The sequence below is a fragment of the Vanellus vanellus genome, assembly GCF_965231255.1.
Source record: "Vanellus vanellus genome assembly, chromosome: 13".
In the NCBI taxonomy this organism is placed as follows: Eukaryota; Metazoa; Chordata; class Aves; order Charadriiformes; family Charadriidae; genus Vanellus; species Vanellus vanellus.
In genome coordinates, this window is record NC_138918.1 from 9,979,155 (window position 1) to 10,006,833 (window position 27,679).

At 46.0% G+C, this 27,679-nt stretch overlaps 2 protein-coding genes across 2 annotated transcripts; one reads left to right on the top strand and one right to left on the bottom strand.

Annotated features, from left to right (window-relative positions):
* Positions 1-297: 297 nt before the first annotated feature.
* Positions 298-8,814, bottom strand: KIF20A (kinesin family member 20A; the record flags this gene model as incomplete). Its single annotated transcript, XM_082490033.1, has 18 exons — positions 298-613; positions 1,141-1,278; positions 1,573-1,664; positions 2,058-2,265; positions 2,922-3,024; positions 3,115-3,254; positions 3,940-4,104; positions 4,359-4,524; positions 4,606-4,749; positions 5,325-5,396; positions 5,483-5,594; positions 5,840-6,040; positions 6,751-6,895; positions 6,981-7,168; positions 7,261-7,399; positions 7,861-7,980; positions 8,086-8,175; positions 8,656-8,814. 18 exons carry the CDS (start codon positions 8,812-8,814, stop codon positions 341-343), a joined length of 2,655 nt encoding a protein of 884 aa, XP_082346159.1. The 3' UTR covers positions 298-340.
* An 860-nt stretch (positions 8,815-9,674) lies between these two features.
* BRD8 (bromodomain containing 8) lies at positions 9,675-25,876 on the top strand. Its single transcript, XM_082489768.1, has 22 exons — positions 9,675-9,703; positions 10,034-10,130; positions 10,852-10,921; positions 11,885-11,934; positions 13,046-13,168; positions 13,313-13,393; positions 13,856-13,920; positions 14,536-14,672; positions 15,107-15,322; positions 16,620-16,764; positions 17,949-18,158; positions 18,577-18,857; positions 19,364-19,819; positions 20,179-20,272; positions 20,483-20,529; positions 20,899-21,113; positions 21,418-21,510; positions 21,715-21,783; positions 22,501-22,678; positions 23,330-23,434; positions 24,278-24,322; positions 25,459-25,876. The coding sequence occupies exons 1-22, from the start codon at positions 9,685-9,687 to the stop codon at positions 25,516-25,518; spliced, it is 2,856 nt and encodes a 951-aa protein (XP_082345894.1). The 5' UTR covers positions 9,675-9,684; the 3' UTR covers positions 25,519-25,876.
* Positions 25,877-27,679: the final 1,803 nt, after the last annotated feature.

Consider the following 27,679-nt stretch of genomic DNA (forward strand, 5'->3'; position numbering starts at 1 on the left):
GGGAAAATACATTTCAAGGAGGATCTTGTGAACTTATTTTTAATTATGTGCCAACATAGTTGAAGATGAGAACTCACTTCTAACTGTCCTTTTGTTAAAACAAGTTTGTCATCTGCATTATTTTATATTTAAAGACTTTCCTCATTGTATTGTTTAAACTACAAAAGGTCATTTTGTCCACTTTGGTATTGATTAAAAGTTTAACCATACACATCCAAAAATGTTTACATAAGCTCTCAAGCAGCTACAATAAACAAGCACACAAAGAAAAATAGATGCTATTATATTGGATTTGCCACCTGTTCCCAGTAATAGCAGGGCAGGGGTCTCTGTGAAAAAGTCATTGAGCAACTGAACGAAGTTGCCACCCTCTGCCAGCAACAGGACGGGTAGCTGAACATGACAGAAGGTTGTGCAGGAAGGGCTTTTTACCAGGAGGTTGATTAGGTTGTAGGTTTTCCCTGTTGGCACAGAACCGTTTCTTTAAGGTAGATGTTGGAGGAGCCTGTAGCTTCTGCACAGTGTGGTACTGTTCAGCAATACAAGCTGCTTTCTTTCGCAGGTCTAGTTTTACCAGCATCATGTTGTTCTGCAGTTCTGCAAGTGTTTGGTCCTGAGAAAGGGAAAGCAATACATATATAAAGATATGACAAGTTGCCTAACTCCCTGGTTACTATGAACTGAAGAGGATAAACTGTCTTTGCCAAAATTCACTAACTGGTGTACTAAATAAGGCCATGCATAAAAGCTTCTACTGTCAGCAGCATAGCAGTTCAATAACAAAATAGGGACAGTAAGGCTAGGAAAAAGCTGAATCTATCCTGCTGCAAACATGCTGCCATAGCAACTGTGATAGAGCGAAGTGGATAAGGAAACGAGAACTCTGAATTCTCCTACTTTAAGTGCAGGCTGTCAGTTAACTGAACAGGAACAATTTGGGTCTCATTTGGAGAGTGTTAAATATGCAGTCCGACTGATTCATTGAAAAAATTAGCAATATAGCTCCCTTAATGTAATGGAGGATGTGTGTCTAGAAAATAAGTAGTTTTTATTTCCAGCCACAAGAACCTAGGTTATTCTGCTGATTATGGCAAAGTACATAGACTAAATCCCCTTGCAGCCCACAACAAGACACATTACCTGTCGAGCTAGAATGTCATCACACGTACAGAGGGCTTCTCGAAGCTTCCCTGCACTTGTACTGTGGCAGCACGCCCTCTCTGCAGACTGAAGAGACTCCCCAAGTTTTTGTAATTCTGAACGCAGCAATCTCACATTCTGCAGTAGAGAAAGATTTAGTACAACAGCTAGTTTTGACATTGCTCTGTAAACAAAGCCATTCCAGGGTAATTCAGACATGCAGTACTGAGGGAGGTTCCCCCCTGAGGGAGGGACACTGGGATCACAGATACCAACACCTTCCACATCTCTAGTAAGGGTTTGTTTTCAACAGACACATTTCAACTTCAACCATTTGTTTAAAACCCAGAGACAGCAGCTCCAAACAGTGTTTAAACTGGCAACCAGTTTGCCCTGCAAACATTCCTTTCTGTAACACAGAGGTGTAGTTACCTTCTGACCATCCTCCAGCTTCCTGTCTACATCCACCGTAATGGGTTTGGCAGAGGGAGGTGGCTCCAGTAATTTCTGGTACTTGCACAACTCTAGGAACAGACAAAAAAAAAAAGTAGTGAGCAACAGTATATTCATAAGCTTTAAGTTTTTCTGAAGTCAGGACTTCTCTTGAGACAAGCTGCCACAGGCAAGCTGAGAAAAGCTTTGAGTTTGTGTAGACATGCACAAACATTCCAGGCTTCTCCCTTTCAGTTACACAAAGGGAATTTAGGACTTGAACAGGGAGATGGATCCTGCCCTAAAGTCCATTTTCATGTGAAAATGAAGTGAAACCCTGTCCACCCAGGATGTTGTTCTCATCATTTACAACTCAGAATAGTGGTTAGAGGATGTCTGAATCCAGTGTACCCTACTGAAAAAAGCATCGCTAACCCTCTGCAGGGATTGGTTGGGCACAGTTCAGTCCAGCATCACTGCCTTACCTGCTGTTGCGGTATTTAACTCCATTTGACATTGCTCCAGTTTGGCTTTAGTATCTGCCAGCTCCTGTTGCAGAGCACATGAGGTAGCCACTCGCTTTGATCGGCGCAAGCCTTGCACCGAATCTTTTTGCTTAGTATCCAAGCTCTCCAATTTTTGTTTTGCCTCCTGTAGAGCAACTTGGAGCTCCTCAATCTTCTCATCACGCTCCTTAAAAAAGCAAGTTTGTTCAAATATTCAAAGAAGATTTTCTTAACACAGCTTTTCTGAAACTTTCAATGTCTGTCTTCCAGGAGGCTCTCACAATCACACATTTCACACATTGGACCCAGACTTTAATGTCCTTTAACTGAAAACAGTGAACCCATTTCCTGGAAGCCTAAACCACTTTTTTCCAGCCTCTAAAGACGGGATATTTTTTGAAAGTTGGCATCTTCTGAGAGTTCTGCAACAAGCCTCAGGGGCCACTCAAATGCCATAGCATGAAAAATATAGACAGGCCTAAACCCATCACCATAACTAAAGAGTAAGAAGAGAAGTTCACAGAACTTGTGTTAATCTGAAGAGTGCAAAGCAAGCCACTAGCAAAAAGAGTAAAAGGGGAGAGAATCGCATTGAACAAATAGAAAAGTCAGAATGGTTGCACATTAACTTCTAGATTAAGGGCTGAAAATTAGAAAGCCTCGTGAACTACATAAAGTAGTAGATGAGAAGTGAAAATTGCAGATCACACTATCAAATAACATCACAAAAAGTAAATTTTTTCCTCTCATTTTGTGTAAGTCACCTTCCTGGACTCAAATACCCTGAGTCCCCTCCCAACCCACTGCCACTTTCCTGATGTCATTCCATTGCCCTGAACAAACCTGGATCTCATCCTGATAATAGTCGGTTAGTGACTCCTTCAGATTATTCAGTTTATCCTCATACAGTTCCTCCAGCATCCGCTCCTGAGCATCCACATATTGGCTACAAAGAGAACAAACATCTACATGTCAGGGTCTGGCAGTTCTTAGTACTGTGGCTCACCCTGAACAAAGAGATCAGCATAAACTGTACCTGCACCATTGCTCCTTGCATTGCATGCGCTCCCACATCTCATTGCAGATCTCCTCACGGAGGCGCATTTCTAGTTGCAGCTTCTCTCGCCGCTCTTGCACCAGCAGTTCTCGTGCAGCTTCTACTACACGCAACAAGTCCTGCAAGAAGGACACAAACTCCATTGCCCACACTTCACAACAGGATTAAGACATAGAAGGAGCTAGCTGATCCCATATTCGTAGGCTGGGGTGATCTAGGTTTAAGATTCTTAAGATTCTTAAGTCACTTGGAAAGAGAAGTTGCCAGGTTTGCTCTTAATTCCTCTCCCATGAGATGGCTTAAACATTGCACTCCACATGGAGCTGTCTCCAGAGCAGCTTGCCCTACTGCAGTGCCCAGGGCTGCACCTGCATTTGCTACCTTCACGCATTACAACTCAGGTCTCTGTAGGTATATCTTCCATCTTAATCCTTCAGCTATTCAAGCTGGCTACTTGGAGTATGTAGGAAGTTTGATGTTTTTCCTTAATTTATCCATTTCTTCGTATGTTTCCTGTTCTCTAGATTTCCCTTGCAGAGTAGGGAATATAGATCTGCACCCGAGTTCTCACTGTCCCCGTTCCACAGATGACAAAGTGTTTCTAAATTTAGCAAGTGCTTCAGATTTAGATCAACTGTGGAATGGTTTCCTCATGGATTCCCAACTTCCTGGGTCCCATATCCTTCTGAGGTTCTCTGTCATCTCTTGGTACAGTGCTGAGCTCCAGCGACACCTCCCAGGCCAAAGCTAAGTCATGTTCTTGCCCCTCCATCCATAAAGGCTGTAAAACCAATCACAACCCACCTCCTTCTCATACATGGTGACATCTGCTTCATCCTCACTGTGCTCTTCTGATTCTGCTTCTTCCTCTGCTGCTGCCCCTAGACCCTGGCTGGTTCGCCTGTTATGCTCTTTGATGATTGATTGGATGGATGGAAGTCTCAGCTTTGTGGGAGGTGCCTGAACAAGCTGAAAGGGAAAAGGCCATCAGTACTAGTCCACAAAGCCTGGAAGTTGTGTAGTCTTTAAACATGGCACTCCTCTGCAACCTGTCAACCCTTTCAATTTAGCAGAATCTGGAGATAACTGTAAAGGTAATAATCCACTGGAGAAGCATAGGGAAGGCTTGCAAGTATTGCCCCTGGTTTGTGATGGAAAGGGTCCATTCTGACAGAAGCAGGGTATATCCTGAGCATGTCATGATCCTGGTGTGTGCTACTTACCTGGCTGGCAATGGCCGAGAACTTGGCTACATGAAGAGTTTCATCATATGTAGATGCACACTGATTAATGTTGACAATCATGCAAGAGCGCCCACGTCCAGTGAAGAAACCCTGGAACACTCGGGTTAGCTTGCTGTCCCGGAAGGGAACCACAGTCTGCTTCAATCTATGGGGAGAGACAAGAGTAAGCCCATGAGAAAGCAAAACAGTCTCCCCACATGCTCCCTATGGAGTTCTGGATACTCACTTGGACTGCTGGTTCTGGCGCAGGGCAGCAATGCAGCGACCGAGTGTGTGGAGGGAAGTGTTGATGTTATTTGCTTCTTTCATTCGGTCCCCACTTTTCTGGTCTTTGCAACGCTCTGACCCCGCAAGGTCACACAGGGATAACCTAAAGAAAAAGCAGGTGATGCGATACATGACCTACCAGGTTTGTCCTGTTCTATCCAGGTTTACAATTCAGACACCCTGCTCGCCTTCCCAGCTTCTGCATAGGGGCATAGAAAGATCTTCTGGGGTGTATGGGCTATTGCTGGACAGAAAGGCCTACCCTAAATGTAGGTGTTACACAAGATAACACCAACATGAGCTTTGCAGTGTCAAGTTCAATGATCCTTTGCTAGTCCTCAGGACAGCCACTTCCCAGGTACTGAGCCAACCCGTTTCCAGATAACTACATCCCAGGAACAGGCATCGGCATCACTCAAATCATCCCTGCTGCAAGGGCAGAGTTACTCACGTTTACTTCATTTACTTCATTCAAAAAGCCTGAGAACTACCTCAAGTTGTACTTTGCAGCATTCCTCACAAACTCCTCAGTGAGTTCCAAGACTTAAGAGTGGGAACATTTACTCCTTCCAAGTACTTTCAACAAGACCTTGCTCAAGATACTTCCCATACCCACATGAGAGACAAAAGTCGAGTCTGCAGAGAACACCCCCAAATTCTAGAGAGCATGAAACTTACTCGCTGATTTTTGGAACAACTTCACTGCCACCTCTTCGCAAGTGCAGAATCCGAATGGAGAAGACACTGTGACTGTAAAGAAACATGCAGATATTTTAAAAGGGAAATGCAACCTTTAAAAGCCCCTCAGAATTGTATTTCTGTCTCCTCCTTCAGACCTGCGACTGGAGTTCTGGTTCATGTGGGTGCTAGCAAAACTCTGGTTTTTCCGACCCAGTTTCAGAAGCTTCCAGGCCTCATCAGCATCACATACATTGATCCAGTTCAGATCTGGAAAACCAGACACACATTGGGCAAGACATTTAGGAGACCGCAGAAAGATAATTATCTCAGCCCCAACTTCACCATTGCATTTTCTTGACATTAACAAACTTAACATTCCCATAATCCAGATGACAGAGACCTCTGAAGGGCCACAGAGGACATCGTGCTCCCCAACACATCAGTGGTAAGCCACCCACCTCAAGTACGATCCACCTAACAGGCCACTAAAAACATCTTTCAGGCAAATCTACCTTTCACATAGGGGTTGCCAGTCTGGTCTTCACAGAGCCGCAGTGTTTGCCTCTTGCGGTTCTGACCAGGTAAACCTTGTTCTAACAAGTCATAGATTAACTCATTGTAAATCTCAAAGAAGGAGACCCAGATGGAGAACTGCACATCTCCTGTGTTGGTGAGTGAAATACGATCCAAGTCAGCCCAGCGAGGGCCCAGTTCTGGGGAAAAGATAAAGGAGAAAAAAAAAAAAAAAATCATGATTGCAACTTTTCATAGGTCCAACCTGAATCAATCCTTAGCTATAGACCGAGGCATCTCATCAGCAGAACTACCCCAGACTCAAGTCTATTCTACATACCTCCTCCAATTTGGACCTACACTAATGCCTGTCCCCAGTCAGACAGCTTAAGGTTTCTTCTGACAGTATCCTCATCTGTGTAAGGACTTTATATATATGGGATATTTCAAACAGGAACTTTTCCCAGTATAAGTGTAGTTTTAGTCCTTGTTACCTCAGTCACTCCATGCTTCTGGATACCTAATCAGCTGGAAGTGCCTAGGTTTGAAAGTCTGAGTGCAAGTGCGCTGTGCAACGTGGTACTTTAGCGCCCTGCTTCCCAGCTATGCCCATTGCATGGCATTCAGCTGGTCAATAACTATATCCCATGAATGAAGTCAGTGGGTATCAAGTAACTTTTCATTTCACAAGACTTGAGTTCTTATGCAGTGGCAAGTTCTTCATATGTTGGCAAGACATATGTACAAAGTTCTTAAGCCTCAACATCCTGTCTTTCAAAGGGAAAATTGTGAGAATACTGCATCTTTGCTGCTTTAACCACAACACAGAATCTAAATAGCCATCACCCTTTCTCCCCACATCCTCCAATAACAAGAAGCAGTTAGTACACAACAGGCTTCCAGACAATACCTTCTGTCTGGCTGATGTCGGAATGGCTGGTGAGTTGGCTAGATGAAGAGAGGCCAGCAACTCCACTGTCAAAACTGCCACTGGTGGTGGCCTGGAGCTGAGATTCGGCACTATGACTCCTCTTCAGTGGTGTTAACAGCGCCTCCTGAAAGGAAACATGAGCATGTAGTATGGCACCACCCTTTCCCTATTATTATTATTATTAAGCCTCCAAGAAGCTGCATGCTTACCTCCCACTGACCCCCTCGCAGCATGGTCTGCTTCTTGGCCTCTTCCTGTCGCACCTGCCTGCTGTCCAGCCAGACCACCTCATTGGAGAGGGAAGGCTTCAAATCCATGGCTTGGTACAGCCGGTCCCCCACACTGTTGAAGATGACCGCCAAGGAGCGAGGCAGAATCCCCCCATCTTTGTTGCTTCCTAAAGGAAGAACAGCAGCAGCAAGCTGAGGATTCACACATAGAAGCAGACAACTCCCCCAACAGGCTACTAACACCTAGTGCTTTCCTTACCCTGAATAGTGTGAGTCTTCCCCGAATTGGTGATGCCATAGGTGTAAACCAGCCAGTTCTGTCCATTCAGTACATCCTTTACCACCTGCTTCATTGTCTCATCAAAGAACAATTTCTGCCCCACATCTGGTCCAAAGATCTGCAAACAAGACACATGAAAATTGGCCTCAGGTAGATCTTTATGTTTTGACTGCTGATGGTTGTTCAAGTGATACTACGTAGTCTTTTGTTCCCTCCACTACCGCCACATCATGAACATCAGACCCACCAGTCATTCCAGTCCAAACCCCCTACAAAAACAAGCTGTTCATTTGCTTGATCCAGTAACATCTGATAGCCTGCAGCCCCTAGTGTGTTTAGAGCCTCATGAATAAAACGTGTTCAGCATTTGCTGCTGAAAAAGTTGTCAGGATCAGCTTAAAAAGAGAAAAACTAAGGAAAGAGCAACAGAAATAAACCTAAGTTGAGAGGATTGTACGAGACTACATAGTTCACACAGTGCATTGGAATCAGTGTGTATTAGTAAGCCAGCTTTTCGAGTTTCAAGGCTGGTCTAAGCTTGAAAAACTTCCATATGGATTGTTTGTCCCAGTTACCTACCTGGGTGAAAGAGAATCTGTGCGCTGCTTGCCCCACTCCACGTTCTGTGCTCCGCATGGTGAAGGAGTCCTTAGGGGCTTTTAGAAGAAGGGTCTCCGAATTCTCAATGCAGACACAGCCCTAAAGGACAAATAAAACCCCATCACCACGATGGCTTACAAGGGGCCATAGCATAGACAGCAAAGGAGGCAAACAGCTCAGAGGCTGCTTCATTCAGCGTCTCACCTGGTCTTCCCCTTTTTCCACTTCTGTAGATTTCAGGGGTCGAACTCTCAGATACACCTTTAATTTTCCATCATTGTCTTCAGCTACAGCCTGCAAAGTCAGCACAGGTTAAACACAGTAGCCAGAGAAGTAGTATACAACCATCGGTCAGAACACTAACAGGAACCACAGCATGGAACACACATGGGGCTACTCTAACTAGTGTTCAGCAACAAATGGACACTTCTCTGGTCCCCACATCCCCAGCAATGCCAGAAGCTTTCTTAGGCATTTCCAAGCACACCAGCATTTCTTTTGTTTATCTGGTGAATCAGACCACAACCTGAAGTCCTGACACCGAAACCAGCCCCCAGACCAAGTACCACGCTGAGAGGCACCATGTTAAGATGCACTTACTGACTGTGCCCTTCACAGTACACTGCTCATAACAGGAACTGCTCGCCCCAATGCAACATTTTGTTCTAGCCTCTTCTGAAGAGCCTCTGCTGGCCCTGCACAGCTTTGTACAGAGACACAGCAGCCACAACTTAAAGCACTGCCCTGTGTGTGACAGAAGAGCTCCAACCTCACCTGCTGGGAACCCTGCAGGTTTGGAGAGATGGCAGAGAACTCTGACAGCAGGTCCTTGCACACACCAGCTCCAAACCCTGTTGCTGTGGATTCAAGAACAGGAGAGGCTGCAGCATCATCATCAGAGAACAGTCCTGGGGAGGCAAGTGCTTGCGCCATCGTGTCTCACACAGCTCCTGGAGATAAAGAGGCACAGTGATGATGGGGTAACGCTACAGCAGTCTTCTGGGAGTCCAAGCTTTGTTCCCCACACGTACACCCCACTACAGTCTGCCACCACTACCATAACCCTACAAAAACAACAGAGATTGCCACATGGAAGCCTTTCTACACACACACAGATGCCGCTGCAAACCCACACGCACCCACACCAACACCACCTACACACACGGACCACCACGCTGAACCCCTCCATGCATCCAGACACCATCATCACATAGGACCTCACCACCACCACATGGGACCCGGCAGACACAACACGCACACAGACCAACACGCGGGACCCCACACACAGAGCTGCTGCTCCACACAGCACACAGGCCGCCCCTCACAACACGCCTCCCCCCAACCCGAGACCACCACGCGGGGCCTGCCCACAGACGCACAGACTGCCGCGCAGGCCTGCTCCGCACACACACGAAATCGCCGCCGCCACCACCGCTCCCCGCAGACACCCCCCCACGCTCCCCTCACATTGGCAGACCTCTACAGAGCCACCACCGCTCCTCGCACAGACACAGACCCGGGCCCGGGCCCGCTCACCGCTCCACCACCGCCTCGCGTCCACCTGGGGTCCGCGCGGCGCCTACTGTTGGGGTTTCAAACCTCGCCGCCTGCCCGCTCCGCCAATGAGGACCCGCGGCCGCACGGCCGCCAATCAGCGCCCGCCGTGGGGCAGCAAGAGGCGGGGCCTGAGCGCTCGAGGTACACCCCACCTACCCCGCGCGCCCGGGGACGGCTGAGGGCGTGCGCCTCCCGGCGGGCTTTGCGTGCGGCTCCGCCCTGCCTCCCTCGGGCCGGGCGGGGAAGATGGCGGCGGGAACGGGGAGTGAGTGCGGGGCCCATCGAGAGAGGCGGCGGGGAGCGGGTGGGTGGTGGAGAAGGAGCGGCGGCGGTGGCGGGGCTGGGGCGGGGAGGGGGCAGGGGAACGTCCTGAAGAGAATTGAGCGGTGCCGAAGGGAGGGGGTGGGGCCAACGGTGGCGCGAGGGGGGCGGGGCCAACGGACCCGCGGAGGGGTGGGGCTACGGTTGGTGTGGCCGCAGGGGGGCGGGGCTAACGGGCGTGGGTGGGGTCAGTTGAAGGGGGCGGGGCTCCAGGCGCCGTGTCCCCGGGGCGCTGGCGCGGCGGGCCCCTGCACTCACTCCCCTCTCCCGGCAGAGCACAAGCTGCTGAGCGCCGGCCCCACGGAGCCCTGGTCCATCCGCGAGAAGCTCTGCCTGGCCTCGTCCGTCATGCGGAGCGGGGACCAGAACTGGTAAGGCAGCGCGGCGAGGCGAGGGCTCTGTGGTATGGTAGCGCTGAGCTGGCCTGGCGCTGCTCTGCCTTTGGGTCTGTACAGGCACAGAACTCCCGGGATCCCAGGGCAAAGCACGGGCTGTGCGCTGTACCGGTGTGTGGCTTTTCACCATGCCAGTTTGTTGGGCAACAGCTAGTCATAAACAGTTCTGCTTTCTGTTCAAAACAAAATTGGGCTATCAGAGATGGAGATATTAGAGGTGTACCTTGACAATCGTTTTGCTTCTTTTGTAACTTACTACGTGAAAACAGAAGTGTATTAATCAGAACAAAGAGTAATGTTATTCCAACATAAAAAATTGGAAGAGGTGAGTTGGACTCAAGGCGGATATTTAACAAGACTCCTGTGCATTGCTTTTGCACTTATCACTCTGTTTTGCTGCCTTTTTCCCCTCACCAAAGTAAAGTTTTTGTGGAAATGTAATGGTGTCATCAGAAGCTAGAAACTTGCTTTTCAAAGCAACAGAGTGAAGCTGGTGTTAATTAGGAGCAGGTAAATATTTTTGATTCCAAGGGCTGTACTTGGATAATTCCCAAACATAACAATTCTATATTGTCAAGTTCACAGTGTTTATGGGGGCTATTCAGTGCTGAATGTCAGAACAGGTCAGGGTCTTTTCTCTGCATGTTGGTTGGGGAAGAAAGTAAGTTGACAGTGACTTGCCATTTCTCTCCTGCAGGGTTTCAGTCAGCAGAGCTATCAAACCTTTTGCAGAGCCAGGACGCCCACCTGACTGGTTTTCTCAAAAGGTAAGATACTGACACATGAATCTTGGAAAAAATTAGTTCTGCGTGGGATATGTAAAACAGCTGCCTGCGAGAATGTATTTCTTGATTTTAAAAAGGATAACAAAATTTATTTTTAAAAATAAATTTTCTTTAAATTAAATACTTTTTCCTGTTTCTGAAATTAAATTTGAGCTTACAGTACAGTTGGATAAAGTTAAGAAAAAGACGAGTATGATCAAAGACATGAAAAAAAGAGATGAGTAACAGGAATATGACAGATGTCTGCACAATCAGAAGTGCCGTGTTGAGGATGAGTAAGGATTAATTGTTCAGTGCTTTGTCCAGTACAAGATTTAAAGGGTATTAAGTAAGACTATCAGGAGGCAGGTTCAAAGCAAACCAGAAGAGATTGTTCGTTACAAGGCATGTAATTAAGCTGTGGAATTCCTTGCCCCGGGAATTTGTGGATGCCCATGTATTTTGGTGTGTCCTGCTGTTTGGCAAGCACCAGGGATTTTTGTTGTATAATGGACAGAAAGAGATTAAGAGAATCAAGGGAGGAGAAGTTGGGGTTTTATGTTGCTTACTGTTTCTGTTAACCTGTGAAACTGGCCTTGATATAATGCTATGTTGTCTTCTCCGTTGAAATATTTTTGATTCGTGTTCACAGACTGAAAGGTTACAGCTACAATTTTCCTAATTGTGGTTGCTTGCTTTGATTTCTAAATTGTTAGCTGGGAACGTCTGTTCTTTAGCTTTGTTTTGAAGATCAGCCTGGGCAGTGTGAGAGTAGAAGAGTGGATATGCTTCTTCACTTTGAGCTACACTAAATTATAGCCATGGGGGAAACTGGAGAAGACTGTCAGATATGTTCATAAAATGTTAGACTGCTGAAGTAGGAGTAAGTGCCCTGTAGGCTTTGTTGATAGGCGTTTGCTGACGCTGACTCTTCAACATCCTCTGACTTTCTTTGTTTCTTCTTAGCACTGTGCATCTCAGTATTCAGAGCTCTTGGAGACTACAGAGACCCCTAAGTGAGTACAAAGTCTGAAGCAAGTGCAGTCTGCAGCAATTTTGGGTGGACTTGTCAATTCTTACAGCAAAGGATTTGATAGTGCTCCTCCCAGAAGGAGCATACAGGAACAAGGGAATTCAGTTGTGATAGCTGGCATGGGTGGACAGGGGCATCAGGGTATGGCAGGTGGGAAAGATTGGCAAGCCCAAGGTATTTTTTAGAACATGCTTCCCATGTCACCTTATCTTGTCTCCTTTTTTCATAAGACCAGAGTATTCCACTATTACATCTAAAACTAGTCACTGTGTACTTGTTACTGTCTTCCATGTGCCCCTACTGTCATTACAATATATGGCAGGGTGAATGGGGCCCCTTTGCCACAGCTCCATTTGTAAGTTGCAGTGTGCATTTGGGGACTTAATGCAGCAAAAAGAAACATTTATTTGGCTGAAATAAAACACTACATATTAGTCTAATTGATCAGAAGCTTTACACATAAAATTATCATTCAGAATAGGGGTAAAAAAGACAGCAAGAGTGAGAAAGGGAAACATTTTGTATTTGTTTCTGTTTTGCAGTGGTTTCTTACAATTTTCTTCTCAATGCTATCACTACAGCTTTGTGGTCTCAGATATTTCTCACTCCTAAATCCAGGCATTTTGGTTTGAGACTTCACATCAATTTAAATTAAAGGCGGGATGTTTAAAAGTAGTATTTGTTTGTGATAGTGCTGAATGATTTTCAGCACTAGAGTTGCAAAGACAAAGGACCTAATAGAGTTACTGAGGAAAAAAAATATGTTTCTTCCTGGGTAGTAAGAATCTTCTCTGAAATTGAATGATTGTTTTTTTCAGATTGAGAATTTGCAGTGGGCTTGCATCTTTGGTCTATTCCTGAAGTCTTTAACACTGGGTGCATTTAAGAATTAGATAATTTTTTCAGAAGAGATTGTTTGAACATTGTGCTGTCCAGTAAGAGAAATTGGAAGAGGAGGTTGATTTTTTTTTTTTTTTTTTTTTTTTTTTTGTCCGTGTTTGTGTCAGGAATGATAACACCAGCCATTTATGAAAGGAGAACTGGGGTTTTCTGTGTTTCGTGTTTGAACTGTTTTGTTTTTCTCTTTTCTGTAGGAGAAAACGTGGTGAGAAGGGAGAAGTTGTGGAAACTGTGGAAGATGTTATTGTGCGGAAACTGACTGCAGAACGAGTTGAGGAGTTGAAGAAAATGATTAAAGAAACACAGGAGAAATACAGGTATGTGGCAGAGGCATTAAGTTGTTGTGCACCTGAGAGTCCTGTCTTGAAAATGTGGCATAAGTGTGATGGTGCTTGGGGTGAAAATGCTACTTAGGGCATATTGTGCAGTGGTAAGTAAGTAAGAAGATTTTCTGATTACAGGCAACTCAAGAAGGACGCAGAGCTGATCCAGGCTGGACACATGGATAACAGACTGGAGGAGCTGTGCAATGAGATTATGATGTGGGTTATTTAATTATTTCAATGTTATGCTTTCTTCTGATGTTGTAGTTGCCTGACACTGGGTGTTTGTCAGACACCTCTTGCTCCACGTACATTGGGAGAGAGAAACAGGGCAGCTGGGCAGACGCTTCGTCCTCTGAGGGTGGACTTAGTTTAGATAGGGAGGGCACCAGCTTGTGTAGAACATCTTTTGGAGTTTCTCTGTGAAGAGCTTGATGGTGGCTTGCAACATCATGCTTGCCTTCTCTGTTTTGATAATCAGCTGGAAGTGAAGTTTCCTGCCAAGTGTGTTGTTCACTGACTGGCCTCTGACTCTGCTTCCCTCCTCAGAGGGTTTGAGTCTGAGTCCACAGAGGCAGGTCATTGTTGTCTGAAGATAGTGGGGTGGGGGTCAGTAAGCTTCAGGAGGAACTAAGAGGAAGTGGGACACTGTGTGACAGAAGGTTTTGGTTCTGTATGCAGAAAGAAAAAAATGGAGGAGGAGGAGGCAGAAGTCAAGAGGAAGGCTACAGATGCTGCCTATCAGGGTAAGCTGGAAATGAACTTCCTTACTCCTCAGGGAGAGATGTATATGTTCGTAGGAATATTTGGGAAATATTTAAGTTTTGTTAAGACCTGTTCAGGAAGATTCGTTGACCCTAGGAGTTGGAAAGAAAGATGATATTCCCTTTCCAGCACTGTAATTGTAACAGGGCAAAATGCAGAGAATTCTGAGAAGGGAGTAAATTCTGTAGAAAAGGCATATCTAAGAGGAAGCAGGATTAGCAAGGAGCTCTCTGTTAGAATGTCAGGCTTTTCACCCCTTTTGTTTTTCCTGTAGTTTTACTATTGTCTGAAGATAGAAGGAAGAGAGATTTCTTCTGAATCTTTAATTCATGTGTAATTCTTGAGGCGATTCAGTGAACTACCGTACCAGTGGTGGGAGGTGGTGAATAACCAACTGCTACGGAAATTTGAAATTAAAATGCATTACCCAATGCTAGTATTATTTGTGAACTGAGCCTAGTATGGGGCAAGAAATTCCTACAATATAAATTGTTTTCTTAGGGTTCTTTAGGATAAAGTCAGAGGTAACTTTCAGGGACTGTCCAAGATGAAGTCATGAAATCTCACTTTTCTTTTTTTTCCCTGTTCTCTTCCAGCTCGTCAGGCCATTAAGAATCCACCACGACGATTAACGGGTGTGATGGTTCGCTCCCCTGCAGGCTCAACCTCTCCAGGGGGAGACTATGCTCTGGGAGAACTGTCTCAGCCCGCTGTGGATGAGGCCAGTCCAGGGGTAAGGATGCTTCCCATGGTAAGAGAGAAGGACCAGCTTGGGACATGGGGCTCTGCATCCATCATGGAACAGGAGCCTGGGGAGAAGCCCTTGCCTTGTTTTGCAGACTTTTTGCCGTGGTAGTGCTTTAGTGTGGTTGATGTACAGTGCTGCTCGAGATACATGTCCTCTTCCATGTCTGTGATAATCAGGTGCCTGGATCAAAGGCTATGTAGGGGCGTCAGTGGGATGGCCAGGCAGTCTTCTGTGTGTGCCTGGGAAATGGCACTACAGGGCAGGGAAAGGGTGAAAGCATATGCCTGGAGTAGGTGTAGCGAGTGAATGTAGTAGGTGTCTGTGGTGTGCTGGATCAATGCTCTTGGGGGAAGGAGCAAGTGGGGCTAGTCCGTGTGGTGGAGTGTGGCTTTGAACAGTGTGGTTTTTCTCTTTCTCAGGTCACTCCAGGGACATTGCCCAGCACCCCAGTTGCCTCCTTCATTGGAATCCCTGACACCCCTCCAGGCTCTGCTCCCCTGGATGCCCCCATGACCCCAGTCACTGATGATTCACCCCAGAAAAAGATGCTAGGACAAAAAGCAACTCCGCCTCCTTCCCCTCTGCTCTCAGAGCTGCTGAAGAAGGGCAGTCTCCTGCCCACAAGCCCCAGGCTGGTATGGAGCTCTCTGCTCATGTATGCAAGCACACAAACAATTTGCTCCAGACTCTCCCACTGAGAAAGGGGGAGCTGCAAAGGCTTTTTAAAAACATACAGTTTTTGTGAGAGTCCCAACAGAAGTGATAGATATCTGACAGATATAATTACCCCTGTGAGCCACAGAGATGGGACCCTTTCCTGCTAGTACTGTGCGTGCAGGATTGCAGGAATCATTCAGCACATATAGACTGGCTATCTCCCTTCTGTTGTAAGGAGTTGGAGTTGCAGGTTTTGCTAGAGGAAGTCGTTTTCCCCAGGGGAGGAGCGTGTTAGTCAGCATCATCCTGATCAGTCTCCATGGAGGTGGTCTTGGTGATACCTACTTTGGGCTCACAAGTCGTCTTTACATCTTGGCAGGAAGTTGAGTTTCAGTATTTGTAATGGGTCTTAGCATAGGAGTAGGGAGTCCTTTAATGGGGTTTATGACCAATATTGAAGTGCTTCGGTCTTCTTGTAGTTGTAGACAGTTACTAAAATCACTGTGATGACAAGCCACTTTGACCTTTCTAGTGTTAGTGACTCTGGAAGCCTTAGGAGGGCGACATTGTTGACGTTGTTCAGAGCCCAGTCTGAAAATAGCAGCCATCAGCCTGCCTGTGGTATGGATTCCCTGGGTTAGTGCTTGTGTGATGCAATAGGTTTATTGCTGTTGGCTCTTTTTTTTTTTTTAATAGTCAGATTTGGGGTCTTTTCTATTTGTTAGCTTGGGTAAATCTTCAGTGGGTTCTCTGTTTGCAGGTTGCAATGTAACATAGGGTGGAGCAAGGAAAGATAATGGCTGTGAAAGGTTGGGTTTTCTTTCTATTGACAGGACTGGTTTATATCTGCTTCAAGGTGTGTCATGGGTTTACTGTGTGACCTTGATGGAGTTAATTTCCTTCTTGGTGCTTCAGTTTCCCTCAACTCAAAATAAGGGGTAATGCTATGCCATCTCAGGGAGTAGAGAGACTGGTATGTTTCAAGGATTGTGAGGTCCTTGAACAGAGGAACTAAAGTAAAGCAGGAGATGTATTTGGCCTAACTTCAAAGGAAGGTGGCACTGCAGCTGTATTGTAGCTGAAGAACAACTAGTTTCAGACTCTCATGTTGTACACTTGCATAAGAGGCCTCAGGCAGGGACTGGACTGGACAAAAAATGCCAAAGAAATGCTAAGACAGCAAATGATGGACATATTCATGGAGGTGCATATCTTGCAGAGAATCACTGATGCGATGGTTTCTTCAGGAACTTCAGTTGTGTCCTCCTTTGGCAGGTTGGTGAAAATGAAATGGCAGTGGCTTCTGGTCACATGAACAGCTCAGGAGTCCTGCTGGAGGTAGGAAGCGTCCTTCCAGTGCTGCACAGTGGGGAAATGCAGTCGGCACCTGGTGCTGTCCCTGCATCTCCTGCTGCTTCAGGTAACTCGGGAATCTCCCTATACGGTTCTCCCTCCAGATGTCCCTTCAGACTATTCTATGAATTCTCTTTGGAGAGAGATGAAGGACATCTAGCCTGGCTGGTTTTGGGGACTCTATGAGTTGTATTCCTGTTTCTGTACCCTCATCCCTCTCATCCCTACTTTTTTTTTAAGACGACTCTAATCCTTACAGAAGAAAGAGTGCCTTGATTTAAAATTACTGAAACGATTAGACTTGATTCAATCCTGGTCCATGCATTCTAGTTTTGTGGTTTTGACTGGCTAATACCAGGTATTTCAGTGTAGAAATAAAGGGTTAGTTGACAGGGAGTTGGGGGAAAATTGGTCTAATATTCAATTCCTAGTGTGTCAAACTGCAGCTCCCTGTGAATCTGGAGAACTCAAGTGTCTTACCTCTGCTTTAGTTTAGAGGTCTGTTGAGGATTAGACCACAGTGCACTGTGAGCTCCAGAGTGAGTTCCACAGAAGGGGGTGAGAGGGACAGTGCAAGAGTCTTTGCATTGAGCCTTGTCAGAACAACCTGCCTAAGGTGGAGTTTCTTCTCAGCTTGTGCTAACCAGTGGTTTAGTCACATTGTCTGGAGCTTAGGATTTGTGCCATTCATTCATATATAATTCCATACAAATAATCTCACTTTCCTTAGCCATATCTGTTCTTTAAGACTTGTTAATTTGGTCCAGACAGTTCAGTAAAGTCACACTGGAAGTTACAGCCAAGGTGTGTGGCAGCCTTTGATATAAGAGGAATTCTTCAGGAAAGACCTGCAAAGAGATCCCCTCTGCTCCCTTCCAGCTCCTGTGATGACTGTTTGTCTTTGCTTACCTTGTGTGGCTCTCTCAGCACTGTTTTTTGGATATCCCGTGATTGTATTGGGATGAGCCTTTGGAAGGGCATCTCTCTGCATGTGTGGCTTAGCCTGGCCAGCCCTTAATGTTGAACATGGTGTCCCATAGTCTGCATGATTCTGTCTCAGGTTGCACACACAAAGGAGTCATGCATTTTTGGTGCAGGTTCTCTGTATAGCTTTTGGGACTGTTTATAGGTATTTCTCAGTGTCTTTTCCCAGAAGAAGCCACCAGACAGTGAAGAGCCCAGTGGTGGCTTTGTGGACTTCAGTGGTGGCTGCTTCTTGCTCATGTGCTTTTCCCTTCTACTCTCTGTTAGGTGCTCCTACGCTTTCCCGGCTTTTAGAAGCTGGTCCTGCACAGTTCACCTCACCTCTTGCTTCCTTCTCCGCTGTTGCCAGCGAACCTCAAGCTAAGCTCCTGCCACCCCCCGTAGAGCCTGTGTCCCAGGCAACCATTGTCATGATGCCCACGCTGTCAGCACCATCCGTTGTGCCACCAGCTGCAGCTCCAGAAAGCGTAGCCACAGGTGCGTTCCTGAACTACGCACTCGTAGCTCATACACTGCTGGAAAGCAGAACTTCCCTTGGGATCAGCACCCAGCAACCTCTCAGCTGGCCTTTTATCACCTCAGACTCGCCATCCTTGCTGAAGGACAGTTACGGCTGGGTTCTGGAATAAACAGATGGTTTTAAACAGGACTTGCTGGGTGGGGGTGAGGGTGCTAATGATATGTTGCTGGATTGTGGTTCAAGGGCTGGAATCTCACTTTGTCTCTACTGTGGGAAAGCAAACACGTATTTGTCTTTTATTTTTCTAAGCCATGCTGTTGTGGGTGGGCCTGGGATACTTGCGGTTGGTGCTCGGTCTTAGCCACTGCAGTACTTGTTTATGTGGGCGTGACTTCTCCAGATTGGTCTCTGATTGTCACTCTCATCCTTGTGCAGTGAGTCAGCCAGAAGCCTGTGTTTCCATGGAGGCAGTGTCTGATTCCCATACCGTGACAGTGTCCATGGACAGCAGTGAAATATCCATGATCATTGACTCCATCAAGAAAGAGTGCCTGGGTTCTGGGGCTGGCAGCACTGCAGGATCTTCCAAAGATCACTGCATGGATGGGAAAGAAGACCTGGATTTGGCTGAGAAAATGGATATTGCAGTGTCCTATACGGGGGAAGAGCTGGACTTCGATACTGTTGGAAATATTATAGCCATCATTGAGGACAAGGTAAACGAGCAAAGCAGAGTGCCAGTGCCTTTTGCTCCACATCTAGTTAGGTTAATTTCAAGTGATTACTGTTCACCAATTTAGATAGTTTAAACAAGCAAGAAGTAACTTCTAAAATGCGCTTTCTCACCATCGTTGTCCAGATCAATAGGAAATGACCTTACAACACCACTGCTGCTAGTCTGCCACATTTAGCCTGGTGCTCCTTCAGAGTGCAGAAAGAAATCTCTTTTCATCCTCATGTTGGGTAGGGTTTGGGTCACGTCTCTGGCAGACAGATGAGCGTTGCTTGTACCATACTTTCCAGGAGTGCTGTATTTGTGAAACTGAAGCTTCACAGGAGACTCCACAGGGAGTGATACCGGTCTGCCTGCGAAAGGCAACTTTGTAAACCCAGTACACCAGGTTTTCCACAGTTGTCTCATTACCAAATAACATGAACTTTTTTTTAAATCCCTCTTTCTGACTTTAGCCTGCACTGCTGTGTGTTTGTTTTGGCAATAAAGGTAGATGACCACCCTGAAGTCCTGGATGCAGCAGTTGTTGAAGCTGCTCTGTCATCTTTCTGTGAAGATACTGATGACCCTCAGACCCTGCCTGGCCCGTGGGAACACTCAATTCGTCAGGAGCATGAGAAACAGGCCCAAATACCCCAAGTGTCTGTGACTGTGAAGCAAGAGAGACTGGAGTGTGAGGAGCCAGAGGCAAAGGGAATTCGAGACCTAATGGGCATTGGAGAGCTGGGATCAGAAATAAAGACAGAACCTGCTGAGCAGGAGCAGAGTCAGCTGGGACCTGAGGAAACCATACCAGCAACTGCAAGAGTGACGGAAACACCAGAGCTTAGAAGTCAAGAGGTAGAAGAGGATCAAAGAGCAGCTGTGGCAGCAGGAGAGACTTCTGAAATCGAGATAGAATCAACAAAGGGAGAAGATGCAGTACACAATACAGTGAAGACGGAGGTATGTGAGCAGAGAGGCTGTCTGAAACTGGTGTGGGGAAAGAAGGGAGCAGTTGTGGCAGGTAGGAAAGAAGTTTAGAGGAAGGATGACTGCTGGGTTGAAGGTGACCCCTTCAATGAATGTGACTTGACTGTTTTCTTGGGAGTCATGCTGCTGATCTGTTCGATCTGCAGAGAAGCTCTCTGCTTTAGGCAGTACCTTTATGTATCTCCCCCCGCCCATGTGCAGACTTGCTGTTGGGAAGGTGCTCAGTGAATTTCACTGCCTTGAGTTAGGTTAGGCTGAGTGAGATGTGCCCACACCTTCACTGAAGTAAGCTGACACAAACATCTAGATTTGTGCATTTCTCTTCCCTCCAGACCCCACCTGATGATGATTCATCCCCTCCACAAGTCCCAAATGTGAGTGAAGACTCCTCACAGGCTGATGTTCAGCACAAATTTGAGCTGTCAGGTAACTTAATTCAGCTAGGAAATCTTTTACATGCAACATTATTAGCTGGATAGATGTCAGTGATCTGGTTCAGGTTTTTTGGGGAGGAGGGAGAAAAGATACATGTAGGAACAGTGGTAATTACTGCAGGACAGTAGGCATTGGTGCAGGAGCTTTTTTAGGAAAGACTGCTTTGAAGAATCAACCTTTCTGCTTTTCTTTCTTTCACAGAGTCAATGAAGGAGGAGGCCCAAGCCCTCTTTAGGAGTCAGATGAAGGTAATTCTGTATTGGTTGTAGTCATCTTGGGTTTACTAGTAACATCTCACTGCTGCTGCTTCCTGGCTCACATGTACTGAAAAGCGAAGCTTGCATTCAGCTTTCTGCACTGAGAAGAGGATCAGGCAGTCTGAAGTTGGGGCTGAAGGGTAGATTGCTTCAGGCACTATAAAGCTTTGTATATGTGTGTTTCTGTTTCTGCAGGGGGAGGCAGGGCAGGATAGAGTAACCAGGATTTTGTGAAAGTGCCTGTACAGTTGTCAGCAGCTGTAGCAAGAAAATCACTTTGCTTGCTGAACCATAGTTGCTTTGGAGGCTCTCAGTTGCTGCTGTAGCTGATTGTGCAGACTCATGAACTCTGTGTTTCAGGATGGGCAGGGTGAAGAGGATGATGAGGATGGTGCCAGTGAGGCTGCCAGTTTGGAGGAACCCAAAGAAGAAGATCAGGGTGAGGGATATCTATCAGAGATGGATAACGAACCCCCTGTGAGTGAGAGCGATGATGGCTTCAGTGTCCATAATGCACCTTTACAGTCTCACACGCTTGCCGACTCCATCCCCAGCAGCCCAGCCTCCTCACAGTTGTGAGTATCAGTGAAGCTCTCAGGCACACGGGTGCAAATCCCAGGCTATTGTGAGGAAGCGTAGGATTCTCATTTCTGGTTTGCTGACTGAGTGGGTCCGAAGGAGGAATTTGTTGATGATTTATCTGATTCTCCTTGCTTACAAGTGCAAGTGCAGACAGTACCATAGTACCAGGTTCCATTTTTTTCTTTCTGTCTTTGGCATGGATTAGCGTAGGTATGTCAAAGGCAAAATAAACCATAAGGTTTCTGCTCCGAGGCAGTATGCAGACTCCTAAAGGAAGTCCTATTGTCTTCTTCCCAGCTCAGTGTGCAGTGAGGACCAGGAAGCAATACAGGCCCAGAAGATCTGGAAGAAAGCCATCATGCTAGTTTGGAGAGCAGCAGCTAATCACAGGTGAGTTTGATGTCTTGAGAACTGGCAGAAAGAAGTGACTAATCCTAGACAAGTCTCCACTCTCCCATCTCAGAGGTTCGTCTGCCTTGGTACCGGGAGATGATGAATCATATCTGTTACTGGTAGCAGACAAATAAACATGAGAGCACGAAACAAATATTTACTCGTAAGGACAGGCCCTAAGTGAACTGCTTCTCTCTGCAGGTATGCCAATGTCTTCCTGCAGCCTGTAACTGACGATATAGCACCAGGCTACCACAGTATTGTGCAGAGGTGAGTCTCGGCAGTCTTCTGCCATTAGAACCCTGTATATTTGCTTATTTGTGTTGGGATTTCTGGCAGGAACGATGTAGTTTTTGGCTGCCATGTAGACTGCAAGACTTGGAAATTTTTTTTTTTTTCTGGCATGATTCAGTCAGAAACAGGTTTCCCCAAGAAAAGGGTCGTTTTCGGTCACAGATACATGACTTTACGTAGCCCTGTCTTTGAATGAAGTACATGGACTTACATAGAACATTTTTTATAAGTAAGATGGTATGTGACTGATTTGCTTCTCCCAGTTTCTATCCAAGGGTAGGATTTAATCCTTGAAATTCGAAAGACCTATCTTCTTTAATTAACAGTTTTTACTGTCCCAGGTAGTGGACTCTTCACCAGAATCCCCTGCTAGCCCCCAAAATCTCTCCTAAACAGTTCAATGCCTGCAGCTCTAGCCCCTTAGTGTCTCCTTCAGTGATGCCTGGAGAAGGCAAATGCTTCTCTTGAGGCATCTGTCATGCCATTGTTACTATTCATGGTAACGGCTGAACAGCTCATGTCTTCTGACCTGAGCCCTTGGTACTCAGGAACAGAGCCTGTGGGGGGGAGAACCTATTGGCTAAATTAAATAGATGGCCTAACTAAACATGTTACAGACCAAAGGCTGTTTGCAAAAGAGTGGGGAGAGAGTTAAATATTTCTGTTGCTATTTTGACTGCATTTCTTTCATAGGCCAATGGACTTATCTACCATCAAAAAGAACATTGAGAATGGGCTGATACGAACCACAGCTGAGTTCCAGCGTGATATTATGCTGATGTTTCAAAATGCAGTTATGTACAACAGCTCTGACCATGATGTGTACCACATGGCTGTGGAGATGCAGCGAGATGTCCTGGAGCAGATCCAGGTAAAGTACTGAGCTGAGGCCAGGCAGGACAGTGTATGCCTTGGTCCATAGGTAAGGGAAAGAATTCTGGATGTAGGACCACAGTTTCACTCACAGTGTCTTTGAATGAAGTAGTCCCATCTTTCCCTGCATCTCTCTTGTGAGAGTGTTTGTGGTGAACTAGATTGTGGATAAGTTAAAACTAGTGCAGCAAAATGTTTTTTAGGTTCAGCCCAGACCAATTTCAAATCTAGTTTCCTTTAGGGAAATGCTTAGGCCAGCAAGAACCAGGGTGTGGTTCAGGAACAGAAACAAGCAACAAGAATAGTGAATGACAGGGGACGCGATTGCTTCTTTTGGTGGCTGTGCTGGTTTATGCTGGTATAAACTGTACATGAAACACTGTCCCGTGAATATATGTCATTTAAAATTTCTTGTGAAGTAGAATGTCCCAACTGACAGGGCTAACAGAGTTTGAACTGGGGTTTTATAGTTCCTCAGGACTTGTGGTTTCTGAGGTAAATGGGGGAACTTTATTCTGAGCAGCAGACAAGGAACTGAAACTGCCTCTGACCCAATCATTCCCAGCCTGTGGTTTGTGATAGCTAACTGACACGCACTAACTGAGCTTGTTTTGCCTGAGAATCTTAATAGAGTGTGGTTTTCTTGCAGCAATTTCTGGCCACACAACTGATCATGCAAACATCAGAGTCAGGGATTAGTGCAAAGAGCCTGCGTGGGCGAGACTCCACTCGCAAGCAAGATGCTTCGGAGAAGGTGAGAATGCTGCACCCTGTGGAAGGGCACTTGGTATCTTTTGAAGAATCCCAAGATACTGCATGAAGCTCCCATACCAAAGATAGGCAGAATGTTCTTTGAGACTGCAGTAGCTCCACCATCTTCCTGTGAAGAAATTTTTCTTTAAATGTGTCCGTGGATTAGATTTCATCTCTGGAGCTGTTCATTATCCCAGAGGCAGGTCTCATGAGTTTTTCCTGTAATCTCAATAGTTCTATTCCCTGTTTTTAAAAACAGGTGATGAAAAATGTAGGGAAATGAACAGAGTATTGGAAGAGGCATGGTGTGGCAGGAAGGTGAAGGTGCAGAGAGTGGGAAGACTAGCCTCTGCTGTGTTCTTCACTTCCTAGTCAGATTTTTAGAACTAGGAAATCACTCCAGTCTGGTTTGCTGTGTAAAACACACCAGAGAAACTTTGACTTCCGCACTGCTCTGAACTAAGTGATGTAGGTTTGTTTTCTTCTGTAAAGACGCATCCAAACTTGATTAAGTGACCTCAGGTGCTCTCAGCTATTGCATACAACATTGTGACAGCAAGGACTGACTGCTTAATTCTAGTGGCAACTGCACAGTGCCGAAATTGTTTGGTAGACCAGGCCCTGCCACGGCTCAGGAGGGAATATCCCTTTCCTAGCATTCTGACTCTCGCAGTATCCCTCTTTTGTCTGTTTTGATGTTCCTGCTGCATAAGACTGATGCCATGTGGGATGGGGAGTGGGGCACATGTTTCTCTATGCTCGTGTGTGGGCTCAGTGCTTCTATGTGGTGTGTGCATTTCCATATCTGATATCTGATAAGTCCTTCTGTTTGGCCTTTTAACAGGACAGTGTCCCAATGGGCTCTCCTGCCTTCCTTCTCTCTCTCTTTGTAAGTATTGAAAGGCTCCAGCAGGTACTGCAGTACTGCTGGTGGTGTGCTCTGCTCCTTGTCTGGGTGATTGCTGCACTGTCACAGCATCCTTAGCATTGCAGCAGTGTGTGTTTAACTTGCGGGCTGTACAACCATGTTCATTAGAGAAGAAACATCTCAGTCCCTTATTCTCAGCGTGGGTGAGTGGGAGGGGCTTCAGTCTTTTCTTCTGGTTCCAAGTGTTCTCGTTTTGTCATCTGCCTTTGCTTTTTTCCACAACTTCTCTCCTGCTTTCTTTCCATGTAAGTGGGAAGACAGACCAAGTGGTGCAGTACTGTAGTTCTTACATCACTCATGTTTATACAGCTGCTCCTTCTGCACATTCGAGACAGTACAAAGGGTCTTGGGAACGTGAGGAGTCAGCTGTGTACTCCTTTATCATTCACGGTCCAGAAAGGAAATAAGATACTCTGCAGAAATACCTTGCTCTCTGCCTGTGGTGATCTGGAAGTGTTTGGAAAAATATTCCCTCCGAGAAACCCTGAGTGTCTGAGTTTGCGGGGAGGAGAGAGGGGAGGAAGATGGAGAGTTGTTTTTTTCTCTCGCATATATCTAAAGACAGAGGAGTACTCCGGGAGAGTCAGCATGTCAGCCAGAGGGAGAGGGCAGCGGATCAAAGGAAGCTCTCAGCTCGCCTTCTACTCATGGAAAGGAGCTGTACGGAGAAACTAGGGAGCTAGTGCCAGGGTCACTCAACTGGAGGAGCACTTCTCATAGGGATCAGCAGCTGATAAGGTAGGTTAGTCAGCAGTTTCCTCTCCCCATCTTAAGAGCCAAGCTAGAATTTGCCACTTAGGAGAAAGCCTGCACTGTACAGGCTGCAAAAGCATCTGTCTGGGCAAGAGCCTTGTTGCCTCTCTCTGCCCTGGCTGCCAGCAGCGTGCAGAGATGCTACAAATCCCAGCGCCTGTGCTGTGTCAAGTGAATTTTAGGTAGGTCTGGAGGCAGGCCTTCTTAGGGACAGCTTCCCTTTCTCCTCTGTGGAAGGCATGAAAAGTTGTTACCAGATGCACAATTCCTTACCTCCCCCGAGTGCTGGAGGAAATGTTTCATGTTTAGGGTTGCATAACTCTTTTTCTTTGCCTTGTGACTAGGACGGTGGCACCAGAGGGCGTCGCTGTGCCATCGAGGCAGACATGAAGATGAAGAAATGATGCTGCAGTCAGACAGAAAATCCCAGCACATGGCATCCCGAGCTGGAGTGCAAGCACAATGCAGTTAACAGCTCTTGGAGGAGGAAGAAAAGCTGCAGGTCTATTTCTGGGACCTGGTCCACCTTCTTCGCTTGCCCCTCTGGAAAGCAGTGTCTTGTCAGAATGTGTAATCCAAAGAAACTTCCCTGGAGGGGAAGACTAGCCCCCCTGCCTGTTTTAGGGCAGTCGTCTTGGGCTTCATCAGTGTTCTGGTGTTAGCTAGCAACTGGTGGCTCGTATGTACTGTAATGTGAAGTGTACAGATTTTTACTAGTGATGTGTAAATGTGTATGTACATTAAAGTCTGGGAACAAATCCAGTGTACAGTGTGCAGTGTACTGAGCATCGCAGCTCTCTGCAGTGAGGAGCCCTGTTTTTGTACAAGCGTGCATACCTGTCTTGAATATCTGCAAACAACTCTCTTCCAGCTATCCATACAGCGTACAACCATGGCAGAGCTTTGATATTAGGGACAATCTGTTAATCATGGGAGTGTTGCATGGAATGTTGCATGGAGAGGAAGAGTCCTGCTTGAGTATGTGAGAATATGGCACTGTTGTGATGAAACAGGAGATCTAACCATGAGAAGTTAAATACTACGGTCTTGTTGGAGCTTTCTTTAAAAGATCAACATATTGAAATGTACCTTGCATTCTTTCCCCGGAGATTTTAAAAGGGTACCCTAGTCAGAATGAAAATCTGTGATTTCAGCAGCTGTAGGCATGCCAGTACGTGGGTTCACATCTGAGCCTGTGAACTGTTTCTGTCGTCGTGAAAATACAGTTCTTTTCCTCGGCAACATGGTTGCTTAACTGAGGTTTAAGTTCTCTGTGACAATTTTCAAGTCAACCTTATTTTCTGCTCATATGACCTGTGAGATAGAACTTGCGTATTTTCTGCCCCCCATGACCTTCGAGGGGAAAAAAACCAAAACATCATCCTTCTTGATGCTTGCAGCAGCTGGGAGTAGTCTACACTTCTTTATGCAGCATGTACAGGGTGCAGCTCTCTGAGACACAAGTTGCAGGAAACTGAATCATTGCAATTAAGACCAGAGGGATTGTTAACCTTACCTTGATTTTCACAAGTTTTGTGTTGAAATTGGTTGTGCCTGCTGTGTTGAGTCTCGTGTGTCTCGGGTATATTTCTACCAAGAGTCACTCTACATTTGATGCTGGAAATGTAGAATCCCTTGGTTTGCTTACTGGTTAATTTTACTTCACTACTGAAATTGGGAACGAATTTCTGATTTGAATTTTTATGGACTCAGTTTCCAGAGATTACAGGTTGTTAAGTTCATAGCATAAAAAGTTACAGGTTTTTTGTTTGTTTGTTTCTGGTATTTTATGGAATAATTGAAGCTGGAAGGGACCTCTGAGCATTTATCTAGTTCAACCTGCTGCTCAAAGCAGGGCCAGCTTCAAAGCTCGATCAGGTTGCTCAGAACTTTGTCTAGTCAAGTTTTGAAAATCTCCAAGGATGGATTTTCCCTAACCCCCCTGGACAACTTGTTTTAGTGCTTGCCCACCCTCATGGAGTAAACATTTATGTCCAGTCTGAATTTCCTTTGTCATCACTGCCTCCTCTTGTCTGTGGCCAACAGTGGTGACAGAGCCTGGCTCTGTCTCCTCTGAAACACCTCTGCCCTCTTTGTCCATGTTGAAAAATTGAAGTTGCAGCATGTGGGAGAGCTTTTATCATACCCACTAGTAACTTGCTTTCAGTATGGAAAGCATTGCTGTTCATTCCTACCCTTGGTTTCTTCTCTTAACCAGGTATTTTTCTCTCAAAGAGCCTTTTCTCTTGTCCCATGACATTTTAATAGCCTTTATGATGTTTAAGATCTTTAAAAATTGAAGAGATTATTTTCTTCCATGGACCCCCATTGTCTCTTTCCTAATTCATCATCTCATGCTCTGATTACTAATTCTGTTCTCCCTAATACTTTGTTCTAATCTGTCTAGTGCAGAGCTCAAGCTTACTATGCTGCATCTCCCAACATCCACCCTTTTACAGATAGATAGAACAATCACATCTGTCTGTCTTGTGCTGTGGCTAATTTAAACAACAGGTTACACAACATAGGTTTGGTCACATTATATTTAAGCTTCTTTAGGAGTCA

Coding starts and splice junctions, on each gene's coding strand:
- BRD8 (XM_082489768.1), top strand. Junction 21,784..22,500: donor TACCACAGTATTGTGCAGAG/GTGAGTCTCGGC, acceptor TTTCTTTCATAG/GCCAATGGACTTATCTACCA. Junction 22,679..23,329: donor ATGTCCTGGAGCAGATCCAG/GTAAAGTACTGA, acceptor GTTTTCTTGCAG/CAATTTCTGGCCACACAACT.